The sequence below is a fragment of the Copidosoma floridanum genome, unplaced genomic scaffold (genome assembly GCF_036245765.1).
Source record: "Copidosoma floridanum isolate Cflo_tuat_1 unplaced genomic scaffold, Cflo_Japanese_pri ptg000034l, whole genome shotgun sequence".
NCBI classification, from domain to species: domain Eukaryota; kingdom Metazoa; phylum Arthropoda; class Insecta; order Hymenoptera; family Encyrtidae; genus Copidosoma; species Copidosoma floridanum.
Window position 1 is genome coordinate 9,926,471 of NW_028321911.1, and position 19,493 is coordinate 9,945,963.

General features: G+C 33.4%; 1 protein-coding gene across 1 annotated transcript; it reads left to right on the forward strand.

Moving 5' to 3' along the window:
* The first annotated feature begins 18,177 nt into the window (after positions 1-18,177).
* On the forward strand, positions 18,178-19,275 carry LOC149373274 (uncharacterized protein F54H12.2-like). Its single transcript, XM_089597606.1, has one exon. It carries the CDS (start codon positions 18,178-18,180, stop codon positions 19,273-19,275), a length of 1,098 nt encoding a protein of 365 aa, XP_089453732.1.
* The last annotated feature ends 218 nt before the right edge of the window (positions 19,276-19,493 follow it).

The window sequence follows — 19,493 nt, forward strand, 5'->3', positions numbered from 1 at the left end:
TTAATGTGCATTTATAATGATTTTATACAAATGTATGATATGCATTAAAATAAAATACTTTTCTGACAGCGCTAATAACTAATATTTTACAAACGTTTATATTTAATAACTAGTTGATAACTATGAAAGTAAACAAGTATCTATACAATTATTTACATTCATGGGATTAATGAACGGTAATGCTTAATTCGAAATTATCAGTTTTTTATCGTGCCCTCAGTGCATTGATTTGTATTAAGTTGAGATAATAGCTTTGCACTGTTAACTTTTAAATCCACCTCGCTAGTATTTGCATAATTATTTTAGAAATCAACAGAAAAGTATGCAGTGATCTTCAATTCATGTAGATTCTGATTTTTTTTTTTTTTTTAACAAAAATTCGGTGTGTGCATTAATTTATGTAAACAATGATTATAGCCTTACAAAGTACGAAACGGTGTATTAATTTAATAGACAGATGTGTGTAAGAAGTTTTTGAAAATCTACAATCTAATGTGGTAGTGTTTAAGTACGTCTCAAAAACATTTCCCAAAAGTACGTTGCACCTCAGCTGTTATTTTTCAGTATTATTTCTAAATATTAAAATAATTCGACGTACACATACTAAACATTAAATGAAAGCTACATTCCAAATTTATGATACAAGATCTCATTTAATTTTGAAATCAACGAAGCCTTGGGACTTGAAGGTAATCAAACTATGTTAGTAGTCAGAAATAATATTTAAAAATAATAGATGACAGTCACGCTTAGGTGCACCGTACTATTGATAAATCATCTGTACAATCTTTTGTATTTAATACTTGAATATGAAACGCTGAGTAGATATTTTTGAGACGTACACTACCACACTAAATTGTAGATTTTTAAAAACTACACAACACTACACACTTCTATCTATTGATTAATACACCGTTTTGTAAATTGTAAGGCTAAAATCATTGTTTACATAAATTAAGGCAGACGCCGACAAAAAAAAAAAAAAAAAAAAAAAAAAAAAAAAAAAAAAAAAAAAAAACTGCATGACTTGAGTGTCACAGAATACTTTTCTGGTGATTCCCAAAATAATTATGCAAATACTAGTAAGATGGATTAAAAAGTTAACAGAGCGAAGCTTTTATCCCAACTTAGCAACGTACAACGCAGTAAAGCCGTCTTTGTATATATTTTGTTAGCTATACAAAGATGAATTCTCGAAAAAAATTATTGTTAAACGTCAAACACAATTAAAAAATAATACTTAACTACTTATCAGTCTTGAAAAGTTCTTATAATATGAAAAAAAATATATGTATAGATGTGTAGGAAGTTATATACAGATACTTTTAGTATTTTTTACCTATTTTGAAGAATTTTTAATTTCTTATTTTTATTAGCATAAGTATTGTTTTGTTCATTCCGTCTACCGTGATTATGATCACCCGTTTTTCTATAAATTTTGACTAATAATAATTTTTGTAAAGCAAAAACCCTGTGTTCGTAACTTTTATGTTTTTTGTCAAACCATTCAGGAAATACGTCATTTGTATATTTTTCAACAATTTCGGTTAAAGATAGTAACAAACTTTGATGCCAAACACTTGCATGATGATAGTTGAAAGCATGTTATTGACATCTAATAATTTTAACAATGTAACCGGTGGCTCTTGTTAAATAACTTACTGTTGGTAAATTTAGATCTGAATAAGGATATTCTTTTTTTCTAAATATATTTGAGGATTACATAAGTTTTCTGTCAGTGGTTTCAACATCATTTTTTACAATCACAACACTTATTTTTCATCAACGATGCTTTGTAACCACTCAGAAAAGCAATTGAATTTCATTCAAACAGTTGTTTGGCTTCAAAATCAGGCATTTCTGTACAATCGATTGGTACAAATGATTGCATCATTTCAGTCATGTTTAATAGCTCATTAATTTCTTCAACTTCAGAACCGTTGTATTCAGGTGAAACTAAACTTTCTTCATTCTCTTAAATAACTACTTTATCAGTCTTTGAATTTTGGAGCAATTTCATTTGTACCAATAGAAACTGTTACATCTTTAACTAGATAATTCTCACTCGAGCTTACCAGAGAGTGTGTTTCATTTATCGTGACGTTACCTCGTTTGCTGGCCCCGATAGCATCTGTTGACAAAACGTGTCTAAAACTTAAACGGTACATTCGACAAGTAGGATTATTATTAAAACCACACCTTCCTCGAAACCGTCAATGAGTATGCGCAACGCTGTCTTGATTGCAAAGACCTGCCGCCAACTCAAAATTTTGAAATTCCTCGTTTAAATCTTTATACAATGAAACTAGAGCTCTTACTGACTGTGGCAATCCTTTGAAACGGAGTGGTCTTGAATTTCTAAAAAATCGCCTGCCCTTAGAACTTTTACCTATTACTACAATGTACCATTTTTCAGACCATTAAATTCATTTAACAGCTCAAGAATCTCGGGATTTTGTTTTGATAAGGAGCGTTTCTGTTTATCTACAGTTTGCAGAGAATAACTATTACAAGCATCAATTACAGAACCTAACTTTTCAATAAATTTAACAGTATCTAGCTGCCACATTATCAGATACCAATCCATGAGGATCTTGCGAAGCTGTATGAACCGCAGCTGCCATTCGACGGCTTAAAAGTTGCATCACTATTTTTACATTCATAACTTCGAAACTATTGGGCATGAAGTGACTTTGAGTTAAATGACCTAATATATTTGAAGTGCTACTGCTCGAGTCAAGTTCTCAAGTTTTCAGTATGTCAGAAAAATTCATTATAATTTTATCATCGACATAAATGTATTTATGAGATCTTAATTGGACAAGCCATCGTTTTATAAGATGAAGCCAATCAAAGACTACGTAAATTTTGCGATTTTCCAGAAAAAAATAAGATTCTTTAACAGTTACTTTAAATAATTTTCACATAAGTGTCTGATTGTTTGGACCTTGATCACAAACGATTACTGTTACATTTGCTCCAATTTCAAATAAAGCACTTAGGATTTCTCTGACTATTTCAAAAAGCTTTTTAGGCGATGCACCGTGCTCATTAAAATCAAAAGAAAGTAATTGGCGCCAAGGGTTTTTTGCATTTATACTATCCAAACATATTAAAAAAGCATGACGTGTTAACTTGTCTTCCCCACGATTTTCACCCATATCTGTAAAACCTTCAATAAGATCTTGCGCTTTTAAATATTCTTCGCTTGATTTGATCGACATTTCATTAAATTTCATTGCACAGACACGTTCTTCTGGTGGTAACGACATTAATTTATTTTTCAATTGAGTGCAAAACTACATCATTCAAACCCGGTAAAAAATTATACTCAGCAACCCACCCTCTGACTATCGATTCCCCTGCTAATCATACCTTTAAATCTCGCAACCGACTATAGCAAGCCGCAGAATGAAAATATATTATTTTACATATGTTTTTTTCATCCTCGTTATACTCGCTCTTCTCACGTTTGAATTGCATCTTTACTAAAGTAGCTGCAGTTTCAGAAATACCTTTGCCCTTTACAACGTCATCAATTGAGCTCATCTGGGTTTTAATTAGATTTTTAATAGTTAAATTTTTACGTTCAACTTGTTGTTTCAACGTTTTAATTTTTCTAAGATTTTTGGCTTTATCTACTTCTAAACTTAGTACTCTTTTTCTCAGATTAATAATCATCTGCCGAGCTTTACACAAAACTGATTTTGATTTTAAACTTGAAGAAGTTTTACTACTAAATTTTAGTTCTGTTTTCGTTTCTGTGATATGACGAGTGTTTATGCTACTACTGGCATTTACGATTTTGTTTTGTTGTTCAAAGCTTAAGTAATCTTTATTTACCTCAACTTCTCCAAAATTAAAAAAAATCTGTTTTCCAGAAGGATATATGACATCACTTGCTTGTTCCGTCACGCTCGAGATCTCTTCAGATAGCACATTGTCACTATTTTCCACATAATTTTGTCCGCAAACCATACCATCAACGCTAAAATCAACAGGCAGATCAATGCTCATTAATGTGCCAGCAGCATTAACTATAGATGCTGCAGGCAAATTAACTGCTGTGAGAATTGATTCTTGAGGTTGATTTTCAGTTTGCTCGCATGATGATTTCTCCTTTGGCTGTCGCTTCCGTTCGATTTGATGTTGTGTCATGTAATTTTCATACACGATTTTTGCTTTAGGTGCCTACCAGTAAATTGGAATTGAATTTTGAACCAAGCGTACAATTTGGCCTTGATCATTTTTTACAAAATCAGCATCGTTAAAATGTCCATTACATATTCTAGCTGACGACTTAATGTGTAATTTTATATAATGACATCCTACTAATGCAGGATGCTTTTGCAACAAAAATTTGACGTGACTGTGGTTAATAAGAGTTTATGTAAGGTGGTAATCTTAGTTAACCGGAGACCTTATAAGGTAATAATACAAGTTAAGTTACAGTGATGCTGGTTGCATTAAAATCTGCAAAGGAAAAAAACCAAAAATGCCCAAAAAGAGTACGTACAGTGCTCAAAATTGAATGAAAATCAAGCATATCGTAGTTTACGGTATACTGAACAATATGTAGTAAGTCCGATTTAAAAATTTACTACTGACTACCCCATTACATAACTGTTAATTTGAAATTTAAATTATTTTTAATTTTTGTATTGCCAAAAATATCACCATGAAACCTTATGGAATCAATAGGTATAGACAATACCTTTAATAGTTCCTAAGTTTTACATTCTTAAGATAAGAAACAAAAAAGTTATTAAAAAACTCAATGTTACGCCCCTTATTTTCGTCAAATGTGATACTTGAGTTTTGCAATAAACTGCACATTGTTGCTTTTATTTTTTAATAAATTGAAATAAAATGTTTTCTGTGGGATCGATAGAAGCTGAGATACGGCATTTTCATTGTTTCGCCGCAGCGGCTGCCCTAATTATTATTTTGACTTCAGAACGTACCCATTCCCATCTTGAATATTATTTTTTTTAAAGAAATTTTTTTTCCGATTTATTTTATCAACCCCTTTGCCGTAAACGAAAGATTAATTGCCGCCACCGCCTGCTACAAGCCAAGCGCACCGAGCGTACAAATGGCGCCCGAGCTGACCCAAAGCGCCCACTCCACTATGTGAACGCCACGCCACTGCGTGAGATTCTTAGTTGCAAAATTAATTGATCATAAAAAAACCACTGACGAATGTCCAGAAAAATATTTTCATAGGTAATTTTTCCTTAGCTTTACGGTGGCGCTATTTATTTTAACGTACGTCGTCTCTGAAACGCCGAAAAACACATGTTTTCAAAAACACTTCCCAAAAATTAAGCTTCCTTGAGCTGTTAACAATATTTGCTTACTCTTCTAGACAGCTGTGTCAGTTTTAGTCCATTACCAGTATTGAGCATCAATATAAAAAAAACATCAATATAAAATTTATTTGTGCGATGTATAGAAAAAAAAATCAAACAAGATACAGTGCACAATATACGATACAAACTGTTTGCTTTCTTGACACTGCGAAAATATAGCAACTTGGCTGCACTCTCAGCTATCGAAGAAGCTGCCACCCAGCACTGTTTACAGTTATATTTTCAATGCTAACTACAGTGAGAGCATTGTCCTATAAGTATAAATGTACGTCAACGTACCGAGTTATGATGAAGCTAAGGACGCCATGCAAAAAGTCATCAACAGTGTTGAACCAATGATAAGTTATAATACGGAGCTTGATAATTATTCAGACAAAGAGGGAGGTCCCTATTTTGATTGTTATAAACCATAGCACGAAGAAAAAAAACGCCGATTATTTGATCAATGTCGAATATGGAAACTATATTTCTCGTTATTGTAATGCTTTACATAAGACACCTTAATTAAACGTATATGACTACAACGACTCATTTACACCAAATTCTTCGGTCATCATATATACTAAACGTATTATAATATAAGTACAATCAATCTACAAGAAGCATTAAAAACACAATTTTTGGCGATGATGTCTCCTATAAATTGATGCTCAATACTGTTAATAGGCTAAAACTGACGCAGTAATATAGAAAAGTGAGCAAATATTGATAAAAGTTCTTGGAAGCTTGATTGTTGGTAAGTGTTTTTCGAAAGTGCATTTTTCGGCGTCTCAGAGAAGACGTACGAAAAAGTAAATAACTTCATCTTAAAGCTGAGGAAAAATTACTACATTTCTCCCAACATTCTCCAGTGATTTGTTTATAATTAATTAATTTTGCAACTAAGGATCCTGCGCAGTGGTGTTCACGTATGTTGGTGGGTGAAAAACTAAAAATGCCCCACATTGATTGTAGGTGTCGTAAAAACTGTAAATTTACGAGCAAAGGACAAGTAATGCTAATTTAGCCCTTTTTTTTCATGTAAAACTAAAAAAATATTTTTTGATGGTCAGAACTACACTGTTACTATAGCAGCAAACATCCCTCAAATAATACAAAAAGTTTTCAGATCAATATCTCTTTAAATTTTAATTAAAAACAAGGATTTACGTAAAATGCTACGAGAGTGAGAAAGAGAGAGCGCGAGGTCAGATTAGACCACATAATCTGTAGTGGTACGAAGAGAGACAAATCTCACCTGAGATCTCATCTGATATCTCATGTGATTTCTCACCTGAGATCTCAGGTAAGATCTCATGCCAAATGCTCATCTGAGATGAGATTTTGGAAAGAAGCATAAATAAAAAAATTTTGGCCGGGGACTGTTTTTCCCGGGTTCACATGACGGGAGAAGCAGGGAAATGGACCAATAGCCCAATACGAGTTTCGCGCGTAATTTAAAAATATGATTACCGACATAACCCAGTACAAGTTTCACGCGTAATTTAAATATAATTACCGATATTGGTTGGTAACAATAATTTTTGCACGTGACCCAATAAGCCGAAAAAGGCGCGCGTAGTTTAAATGTTTCTAGGATGTTAACAACAATTTTTTCCTCGCAGAGAAAAGATGTTACCTACATTGCTTGGTCGGTAATTTCTTTTCTTTTTAGTGGAGTGAAAATTAAGGGGGTTCCCCCGATTATTAGCTGTAAAAATCCATGAATTCAAAAGTGCGAAAATACGGCTGACGCTACTACCATTCTTCTTGCTAAAAATTTGAAATTATTATGAAGGTTAAGGGAGTGGGTGGTGAGCGAGACTTCTTGAATAAAAACAATTCAAATTTATTTAATACATATATTGTATAAAAACACACTTAACTAATAATATTTATAATTTTAGAAGCGATGGAAGAATTTTGAAAATAGTTTTGTTTCAATATTCTACAAAATTATTAATTCTTTTTAATTTAAAATGTATGTCGTTTAGAAAAATTTCTAAACAGTACGTAGTTAACTCTAAAAATACCATGTCAAAATTTTGTTCTAAAAAGAAATTATCAATTGCAGAATGAAGATTTCCTTTAACATTTTTTCGTAGAGTTGAGTAAATTTTAAATTAATAAATCAAATTAATTTTCAAGATATCTGGGGCCTCTGCAAAAAAATTGAACAGAGTAAGCGAATAATTGACATCGCGAAAACGTTAGTAGTTAAGGTGACTTGTGTTAAATTCCCTCAAGGGTGGGGTGCACCGGAAGATGTTATAAATAGTTTAAGTAAAAAAGGCGTCTTAGTGATCAACAATAGGAATAACCTATGTTTAGCGAGGGCTCTTGTGTGTGGTAAAGTTTTGACAGCAAAATATTGCGCGTGGGCCCGACAATGGGAAAAGATAAAAACAGAAAATAAACAAAAATCAGAGTCTATAAAACTAATGCGAGAGTGTGACATTGATATAAATATCGTAATGAGCAAGGGTATGGATATGCAGAGTTTTTCAAATTTCAATAGTATTTTAAACAACATAATATGCGTATTCGGATATTTGATTACGACACTTTTGGCGATGAATCTTCTTTAATTTATGATGGTAATGATGACGATGTGGTGAATAGTTGTTCTTTATCAATAAATATAATGTATTACGACAATATTGGTCACTATAATCTAATTAAAAATATGTTAGCTGTAAAGTCGAGTTATTTTTGCATTACGTGTAACAAATCGTACAGTTGTATAGGAAGTCATGAATGTGTTTCTGTCTGTTCTGCATGCAATGGAAACCCTAATTGCAGTAACATAAATAACTTAGAAAAAATACTGTGCACGGATTATGGGCGAAAATTTTATGGTCGAAAATGTTTTGATAATCATAAAGCTAAAGATTCTCTTTCAAGAACGAAATCTCCTAAACACGCGAAAAAAACCATTTGCGAAACAACAAAAATATGTAATACCTGTGATAGATTTATACATTTATCGAAAGGTAAGCATGATTGCGGAAAAATATTGCAAAAAGTGTAATAGTGTTCATGCGCTTAACACACTATGTAGCATGCAGCCTATTACATCAAATTATAAATTGAATAATAAGAAGAATTGTTTTATATGTTATGATTTTGAAACGACACAAGACACAAAATTACATGATACTGCCAACACGCGAGTACACATACCAATCCTTTGTGTGGTACAAGTACGATGCTATGCATTTATAGACGAAGTAGAAGAAGAAAATGTCTAGGCGATTTGCCCTCTGTGTGGTGTTAAACAGCTTATTTTCAAAGGGAAAAAGTGTCTAAAAAATTTTGACGATTTTGGAGTAAGATTTGAAAGTAAAACTTTCACTTCATTTATTTTTATAGCATATAACTCTAAGGCTTTTGATGGTCAATTTATATTAAAATATATAGTAGATAATAAAAAGGGTACCCCCGAGGTTATTCTTAATGGGCGTAATACCATTTGTATGTCATTAGGAAAAACTAAGTTAATGGATAGTTCAAATTATTTACTTATGAAATTGGCTGATTTATCTAAAACGTTTAGTAGTGCAGGAAATATCAAAAAAGGGTATTTTCCATATTTATTCGTTACCAACGACAAAAATTATAAAGGCCCTTATCCCGATTCGCGCTACTACGCACCAGATTCTATGAACATCCGTGATCGCGCAGAGTTTTTAGAATGGTACGATAAAATAACTTTACATGTAAGCGCGCAGTTTGATTTTAAAAAGAACTTGTTAAATATTAAGATGTTAAAATATTACGCGAAGCTTGCACGGCTTTTCGAAAAATTTTCATGCAAGTTGGAAAAGTAGACCCTTTTGTTGAAAGCGTGACAATAGCGAGTGCGTGCTCCGTTCTATGCAGAAAAAACTTTTAAAAAAAAGATACAATCAGTATTATTCCCGCAACTGGATATACACACGCAGGACAATTTTCTAAAAAATGCATCCATTGGCTTTTATGGGAAGAAAAAGTAAGGAAAGTAGAGATCATTCATGGAGGTAGATCGCGAGAATACCGATAAATAGAAGGCCCTGTCGTTGATGGTTACTTAAAACCTCATGTAGAAAAAAATTATTCAAAAAGAACTGTGTTTCAGTTTTACGGATGTTATTTTCACGGTTGTATCCGTTGTTTTCCTAACGATCGATATCAAAAATTAAATAATAACGAAACTTTTACCGAACGCTACGAAAATACTATGAGAACAAGTTTAAAAATAAAAGAATACAGCTATAAACTAATTGAGATATGGGTGCATGATTTTGATAAATTTATAAAAAATAATAACGAGTATTTAGAGTATATGAAAAATCACTCAATTGCTGAAATTTGTACTTTAAACCCTCGAGATGATTTTTACGGCGGCCGTACGGGTAATATTGTTACTCATTATACGGTTAAAGATAGCGAAAGGATAAAATATTTAGATGTTTGCTCACTATACCCTTATATTTGTAAAACAGGGACATTTTCACTTAACCATCCAAAAATTTATACAGGGAATGACTGTTTGAAATTATCAGGAAAAAATTTTGAGAATTTTAAAGAAAATGTCGAAGGCTTAGTAAAATGTACAATTTTACCACCACGAAAGTTATTTTACCCCAGACTCCCTACAAAAATGAATAGTCGTTTACTTTTCGGATTATGTTGCACGTGTATGGCAACAACCTTTCAGGGCGAATGTATTCACGATTTAGAGTCGGATAGGGCATTATCCGGTACATGGGTATCCGTAGAGATCAAGAAAGCTCTAGAATTAGGATATAAATTATTAAAATTAACGTCATTTGGCAATATGAAGTTGCTAAATATGACCCCGTTTCCCAAAGCGGTGGTTTATTTACAGAGTATGTAGACACTTTTTTAAAAATTAAGCAAGAAGCAAGTGGTTGGCCCTGTACAGTTAAAACTGAAAAAGATAAATTAGAATACATCAATAATTATAAACATAAGAGAGGTGTTAAGTTAGATATTGACAACATTAAAAAAAAAATCCTGGGTTGCGATCTGTGGCAAAATTATGTTTAAATTCATTTTGGGGAAAATTCGGTCAGCGGGGAAATTTACCTCAAACTAGTGTAGTTAATAATTATAAAGAGTTAGTAAAGATGTTATGCGATGGTAAAAAGTATGTAGAAAATTGTCTACTGGCGAATGATAGTGCTATTGTGTATGTACGTAACGTAGCGATATAAAAAGGAAGCGTCACTTTCTTACCCATGTAAAAACGTTGCTATAGCGGCTAATACGACAGCTCAAGCGCGCTTAAAACTATATTCATACTTGGAAAAACTCTATCGAAGAGTTTTGTACTATGATACGGATTCGGTGATATTTACTAGTAATGACGAAAATCTCAGTGAATGTCAACCACCCACTGGTTCGTTATTAGGACAGTTAACGGACGAATTACAAATGTATGGTGAAGGATCGTATATAGAGAGCTTCGTTTCAGGAGGTCCTAAATTTTATGCGTATCGTGTGCGAGCATCTACTGGGGGCTTTCACGATGTTTGAAAAGTCAAGGGCATTAAATTAAATTACGAAAACTCGTTAAAAATAAATTTCGATTCTATAGTAATAATGGTCGATCGATGGAATGAAAATAATAATATAGAATCAGATAACATAATCAAAATTAAAAATTCGATGATTAGAAAGTCTGATATACATGAAGTGGTAATGAAGAAAAAATATGCGGGATGGTTTTAAAAAAGCGGCGATTTATCTCAGAAACCTTATCATGTATTTTCGGTTATAAGAAGAAAAAATAAATAATTAAATTATTTTTGTTATACATACAGTACGCGTGATCAAAAAAGTCTGTGCTGACGAAAATTGTGATTGCAATCTGTACTATTGTCGAGTGCCAACATGCAAGTACTATCCCCCCCATAAATCTTCATTAGGAGGTTTAGCATGGCACTCCCTTTTACATACTATAATTAAACTTAAAGCTGATGGAGAAATCAGAGTCTATCGTGAAATGTATGAGACACTGTTTAAGTATGATTTGCTTGGAATGTCCTTTGAATATGTAAGAGTTTTGGGCTATTTTGATGAGTCGAGTGTTATATGGAAATTTAAAAACCTGTTGAAAATTTGGACTTCGACGATGAGTTAAACACTGTACCATATAATAAACTATTAGACGCGCATGTTTTTTCAAATATTTAAACAGCAGAACTATCACACATAATCGATACAAACCAAACTATAAAAACCCAGTTTCACAAAGTTCAACGCTTGAATGAAGAGCATCGTGATGACGGTGTAATTCATAAATGCCGCAACAATCATTTAATAAAAAGAAAATATTACAACCGATGGATTGACGTAATCGAACATAGACGTCGACTAAGATTAGAAAATTAATTCTAAGAATTTTTGTTTTTATTTACATTATTTAAGTAAACTAATTTAATACTTCCATTTGTTTGTTGTAGATCTCTCGCGTACTATTCAAAAATACTGCTCTTCATAAAAAAAATGTTCATGTTTTGAAAGCGTTTGTAAATTTCCTGAGTGTGTAGGCTTTCCAACTTTTCACCAGACATTGCAAGGTTTATCGTGGCACTCATTATTTCACACACTGTTAGAATTAAAAAATAAAATGGAGATACTCGCCTATAGACAATTATATAAAAAAATGTACAGTATGCAAACGGGTTCAAATTGTTATTCCACATAAAATTTATCGGCTATTCATAACTTCAACTGTAATAAATTATCATGGTTCTGAGAAAAATCACGATAATATTCAGGAATTTGAAAGTATAACGATTGCTGAAACTTTATTTATTAAAAATACAAACACCATAACAGATATTTTTGTAATAGCTGTGCTAGATGATGACTGTCGAAATGAGTGGTGTGCGTCTGTTGGTATGCATTTGTAAAAAAAAAAAAAAGATGGTGACAAAATAGATTGTAATAATTTTGTAAAAATGTAACAAATATGCATATTGTGAAATTTGATAATGTAAACAAATTGTGAGGTAAATTTTTAAATAAATAGTGTTGTCCTTGAAAATAATTGAAACCATTTACTTTTTTCCTAATTTAATATTTTACACATACATATACCAACTCTGTAAAAGAAGAAACTACGATGGTTATATCTGTGAAAAGGTGAGTCACTTGTTTCATTCATCTTTTTTACTCATTGCATGATTATTTTAATGATATTTTTGAAAGGCTTTCTTAAGATGAAGAGAGAGGGAGTGAGAGAGAGAGAGGGGGGGGAGTAGTTCTTATACAGTTACACATATATCCGCATTAATGATGATTTTCTCAAACGTGTAAGGAAGATGTCACTACATTCGGTTAAAAAAAATATTGTAAATGCATGCTGCAACCTGTTTTTACTTAGTATTTAACGATTTTAGCAAGTATCAAGAAGGAAAAGGGTACTATAGAAGAGAAGACCCTTCTCCTGAAAAGGGAGGAGGACGAGGAGAAAAAAAAATCGCTATTTTTATCGGTAAAAATTCACAACCGATCGATTCTCCAATAACCAAAAATTTGGTCCAGAGAATAAACATTACAAGAGAGTGTACTGCTTCACAATCATGGATTTCATCGTAAATATCCAAGGTTTTTACGACTCTGACAGACATTTTATACCTAAAGAAGTTGCAGTGGTTTCGATGCAAGCAAATGTCATAGGTCACTGGGTAATTAAACCACCCTGCCCATTCAACGATTTACCTTACGATGTAAAAAAAAGCAATAATCACAGCACGCTAGAAGTTCACGGTATAGAGTAGTTTGACGGAGATATCACAATAAATTATTTAAAATATTGTCTCGTTACACTTACTAAAAATCTCAAGAGAATTTACATGTATGGTGATAATGGTGCCAAATTCATAAGTTTAATACTAGCACAGGAGGTTCATGACTTATCGCAAATTCGTACCTCATTAAAAATGCATGAAAATAAAAAAAATTGGTTTGCCAATTTGTCTAACGTATGCGCAAAAACATTTCGAAGACAAGCAGTCATTTTGTGCACTGTATAGAGCATGCATGCTAAAAGAATGGGTCGTCAAGACTTTATCCCTAAAAAAAGCATCATCGCAGGATAGTGATGCATATTACAACGCCTTCCAGAATAATAAGGGTCCAAGTCCGCTGCCATCGTTCCCCGGATGTCTAGACGTTGTAGCTAGTGTCAGTAATAATTAAAAAAAATAAAACATATATTTTTTATTGTACGTTTTCAAAAAAGTTATTGCACAATAAAACCGTCTAACTAATATTTTTTAGAGTATTACCCCAGCCGAAATTTATTTAAAAAAAAAAATCCTATACGTACAAATATTAGGGAAAAAGTAACATACATGAAAGAATTAAAAGTGAAATTAGAAAAAAAAAAAATAATAATATGCAAGTCCTGAAGAGTTCGAATTGAATCAACGTTCCATACGAATGAAATCGTTAACCAACTGAGCCATTCAGGACTTGCATCTTCCAAAATTCAAATAAGGTACAACAACTATCTTGTAAGAAATAAAAATATGCTAGTCAATCATTTGCATAGATAGATACCAAGACAGGTAATGTTTTTCCTGTTATTAGTTTGTAGGTATGCTTTTCGGAAAAGTATTTAACTTACAAACTTTTCAAACTATAATAAGTATGAAAAATATTGTCATAATGGATACCCGATGGCAACACCCCTGGACAAGCATGATTTGCGGTCCAACTGGCTGCGGAAAAACAGTTTTCGTTAAAAGATTTTTGAATAATTTAGAACAAATGTCTAGCATAACGTTTGACCGTATTGTATTTTACTATGCAAAGTGGCAGGATAGTTGAAAAAGTGAAAATTTTTTAAAAAGTGGACTGCAAATTAAATTTTGCGAGGGACTGCCAAAACCTTCAGATTATTCAAACGATCCCCATCTTAAAGAGCTTTTAATTATCGACGATCTGATGCACGAGTCGTCGAATCATGTTGTGGTAGATCTTTTTACAAAAGGGAGTCATCATAAAAATATTAGTGTACTGTTTATAATGCAAAATATTTAACACAAGTCAACTCATTTGCGAGACATAAGTCTGAACGCGTCGTATAGCATAGTGTTTAAAAACCCTCGCGATCATGCGCAAATACAACATTTGGCGAGGCAGATATATCCGGAAGATCCAAAATTTGTACAAGAGGCATATCAAGACGCAACATCTAAAAGTCATGGTTATCTAATGATTGATTGCAAGCAAGACACCTTGGATGAGTTAAGATTCCGTGCAAGTATATTTTCCGACGACGAGTATCAATATGTTTACCTGCCAAAATATGCTACGAGTGCATTTGCGTATCTGGGTTGAATTAACAGATAAAATAGTTAGTAGTAACCCTCAGCTCTTAGTTTTCTTATGACTATGAAGCCATGAACATCGAAAAACGGGCGTTTTAAACAACCCCCTCGTCGTGCAGACGAGTCTCGCGAAGCTCCGTTCGAGAGACGGTACATTGCGATTTTAGAAGCTCTCGCTCATCCAAACAGAGAACAGAGAGCTGCATTGTTAAAAAAAGGAGACAAAAAATTAATCAACTGCTTGTGCGAGTGTGTTTTAAACGTTCTCAAAGGTGTTGTTTCTCTGAAAAACAGTAAAAAAAAAAGTTTAAAAAAGTTTAAAAGCTGTTTACGACAATTGATCGCTAAAAGTAGAGGTAAATATTCGTGAAAAAAAAGAGTAAAATTGTAGTTCATAAAGGTAACGGTTTTTTACCGTTAGTATTACAACCTATTCTAAGTGAAATATTCTCAAGAACATTGTAAAAATAACAAAATGGAAAGAGGGAAAAAAATGATTTTACTGTCGAAAGACCAACTCGAAAGAATAAAAAAAAAAAGCACTACCGTAGGGGGAAACCCTAGTCCTTCTACTCCTACAGCCGCAAATAATTTTTTCCGCCCTCAGGTGGTTTTGGGAGGCTGGTACTTCCTCGGGAAAAAAAGCAGTTTTCCGATACTCGTTCGAAAAGTCTCCTTTACGAACCTCGTTATGAACCTCGTCTTCAGCTCGGGCCACAAACCTCTCGGTTCGCAAACAAAGACTTTTCAAACTCGTAGGAAAACTACTATTTCACACATTCTATTTTACAAACCACACAGACAGCCAGAGATAACTTGAGTGAATTAGACGACTCAATGAAAAAAATTCTAGATTCAAATTCGTATAGCAAGGAATACGATAAATTGAAGGAATACTTGAGAGTTTTACACAGGTATTTATACTTTATCGATAAAAAGCGTGAGCCAATGCAGATTGCTGAAAATTGAAAATAAAATTAAAAATATCACTAGTTCTACAGATGATTATGGAATGAGCGAAGAAACGATTGTCAGTACTGTACCTAAAGTGTACCAACAAAAATCTATGCTGCTTTTAAAATATTTAAAAGAATACAAAAACAATACTAAGTGGGATATTACAGGTACGGTAATTTATAAAGGTAAAAAAATTGATGGGTCAAATATTATCGATTTAATTAATGATGCTGCAAGGCGAAGAAAAAATGTTAAATCGTTGGGGAGAAAAATTTTTGCTAAAGCACTTTGAAAGATAAACACTCCTCAAGAACTCGTGGAAAATACAGACCTCTTGAAAATCGTAGATCGCGACAGTTCAAGCTTGCTGTTAGATGGGACCAGTAATATAAAGTCGCTCGGAGAAGACGAAGAAACGTTCGAACACGAGACTTTTTTATTACCTTTGGAAAAAACTGTACACGATAACAAATCTAATGATAATAAGCATGTAGTACATTCATCTACACCAAAATCAAGCGGTGTTAAAAGCTGGTTACGATATTAATAATCAATGAATGTGCTAGAGAAACAATATTTTACCCCTAACCATGAAGCAGCATTTTCTGGGGTCCGCAATAAGAGTAAATAAAAACAAAATCCCCCCCGAGAAAATCAAAGAGTGGCTGCAAAAACATGATGCTTATACTTTACATAAATCTATTCAGCGAAAATTTCCATGGTTGTTTTAAGATGTTAATGCTAGAGATGAATTGTAGGAAGCAGATGTCATTCAACTGACGTCATTAAAAAACTACAACGACGGAGTGTCTTTTATTTTAATTGTAATTGATGTATTAAGCAAATTTGTATGGGTGCAACCTTTAAAAGACAAAAGTTGCCGTGATGTAACCGCAGGTTTTAAAAAAATTCTTGAAAATAGTCAATATCGCTCGCCCTATATGTTACAAACGGATCGAGGGACTGAATTTTTAGGCAGTGAATTTCAGCGCTTTTTGAAAGACAATGCTATAAAATTTCGAGTTGCCAAAAACCCTGATGTTAAAGCGGCCGTAGTAGCGCGTCATTCGAACGTTTAAAGAGCGTATGTACAGATATTTTACATACAAAAATACATACCGTTACGTAGACGTTTTACAAGATTTAATTAGTGGTTACAATAATACCCCCCACACTACAACAAAGTTAACACCTAACAGCGTAACGATGTATAATGCACATGTAGTAAGACAAAATTTAGTCAATTCGAGAAAACTTCGCGCAAAACAAAGTCACAGTAAAAGTAAAGATAAACGCAAAGTAGGTGATTATGTACGCATAAGCCGTGATAAAAATGTGTTTGAAAAAGGTGCAGTAAGAACTTGGAGTGAAGAGATATTTAAAATTACTCGAATTTCGAAAAGACAAAATTTACATGTGTATGAGCTCAACAATTTAGATGGTGAAAAAATTGAGGAGTTTTTTTACTCTTAAGAACTCAACCCTGTTCACAAGGAGCGTGTCAGCGAGCAGGAGCACAAAATTGACAAGATCTTGAAAGCCAGATGAAAAGGAAAAAACAAACAACACTTTGTTAGTTGGGTAGGATATCCTGAAAAATTTAATTCGTGGGTAAATTCGAGGGATTTAAAAAACAATGCATCATAACGAGTTTACGATTACTTTACCTAGTAACAGTAGTATGAAATATTTTCCGAGCAACACAACAACAAATTTTTCTACACAGTTACCCCGTGAAGTCGAGCTAAGCGGTAAATGGAAGGTAGGAATTTCCGAGATTCATGCACCATTCACTATTCACTATTCGACGAGAAGAGGCAATGATAAGCGAGCCAGGTGAAGAAAAAAAATGTTGTATTCAACATGGTACCTATGACTCTGTACATAGTTTATGCAAGGAAATAAATAGAAAATGGTTGGAATATTATCATAAATTTAGCCGCTCAGGAAGTTCATTTCGGGAGCAAAATTGTCAAGAGGTATACTCCACCAGTCTACTCACCCCTCCTCAATAATAGATTTCATACAATTTATATAGATAAAAGAGATCAATTTGGTAAACCAATATCATTCGAGTTTGGGACACTGACCGTGGTGTTACATTTTAGGAAAGTTTTCTTTAAAGCGAATCGTTACAAAATGGATTTTTACGAGAAAAAGAAAACAAAAGGTCGATCGAAAGTAGCTAAACGACGAATAGGTGCGCGTAAGAAAAATAGTAAGAAAAAAAAATCAAACAGAAATGTAAATAAAGTTGGTCGTAAAACAAAGAAAAAGGCGGTAAAAAATAAAAAATCAATACCTGTAGATATTTTTGGATAATCATGTCTTTCCTACATAGTCATATGGATCCTTATCTGAAGAGCGAGTTGGATTTATTTTCCGTTCCTCTCACGCAGACAGCATAAGAAACCAATCGATGGGTGCATTACAAACCTGTTTCGTCGTTAAGCGACGAGAGTCCCATAGAATTCGTTATCAGTTCTCAAAACGAGGATTATATCGACTTGGCCCATACGATGCTCAGAGTGAATGTCAAATTAACACCTTACGACAAGGATGGGGATGCGCTTGTAGCTTCAGTGAACAATTTTTTACACTCGATATTTAACCAGGTTGACGTTTATTTTAGTCAAAAACTTGTTACTCCTCTGAATAATGCCTACCCATACAGAGCATACATTGAAACTCTTTTACATTACGGTCCTGATGCAAAATCATTGCATTTGTCGACAAATCTGTGGGAAACAGATATTGCTGGTGAAATGGACGAATTACTCGGTTCGAAAAAAAATTTAGCTCTTACTAAGCGTCAAGAATATTTAAAAGATGGAAAGATCACAAACTTAATGGGTCATTTACATTGTGACGTACTCAATCAGGATAAATTATTATTGAATGGCGTCGAAGTTCGTTTACGTCTAGTGCGCGCAAAAGATGCTTTTTGTCTCATGCATGCTTCAACGAAAAATTATTCCGTCATCATTAGCGAGGCTACACTTCTCGTTCAGCAAGTGAAAATTAGCCCTACAGTTTTGATAACGCACGCAAAAACTCTGGCAAACACTACGGCAAAATATCCAATTACGCGCGTCGAAGTCAAATCTTTTACCCTACATAGCGGTATAAACGGCGACTCTTTAGATAATGTTATCCTCGGACAACTTCCGAAAAGAATCATTTTAGGTTTTCTTGACAACAAAGCCTTCAATGGGGATCGAAAGATAAATCCTTTCAACTTTCAAAATTATTCTATAAATTTTTTGTCGTTGTACGTTGATGGTGTACAACTCCCAAGTAAGCCGCTACAACCGACTTTTACAGGAATTACACCTATGTACGTGAAAGCATATCATACTTTATTTTCGGGGACCGGGATCCATTACTTGAATGAGGGAAATAGTATTCACAGGAAAAACTATCCCTACAGGTATTGTCTGTTTGCATTTGATCTTACGCTCGATCATTCGGCGCATTTTGCAGGTCATTGGAACTTATTAAAGAATGGTACAGTACGAATAGAAGTACGCTTCGAGACAGCTCTTACGAAAACTATAAATTGTGTTTTATATGCTGAATTTGACAACATATTGGAAATTGACTCAATCGTCAAGTAGTTGTGGATTTCAACTCATAAAAATTCTTTTGAGAGGAAGGAAATAAACTGTGGTGCCACGAGCTTTATTAATGTATGTTTATTCCTGAATTATAGTTACAAAAGAACGCAAGTGCGTGCTCTTCACTTGAGCGCGGATATGACTCTGATACCTCACAATATCGGCGCTTACGGTGACGCCCTCGCTTAGTCAACAGTTTCCCCACTCTTACATAGTTT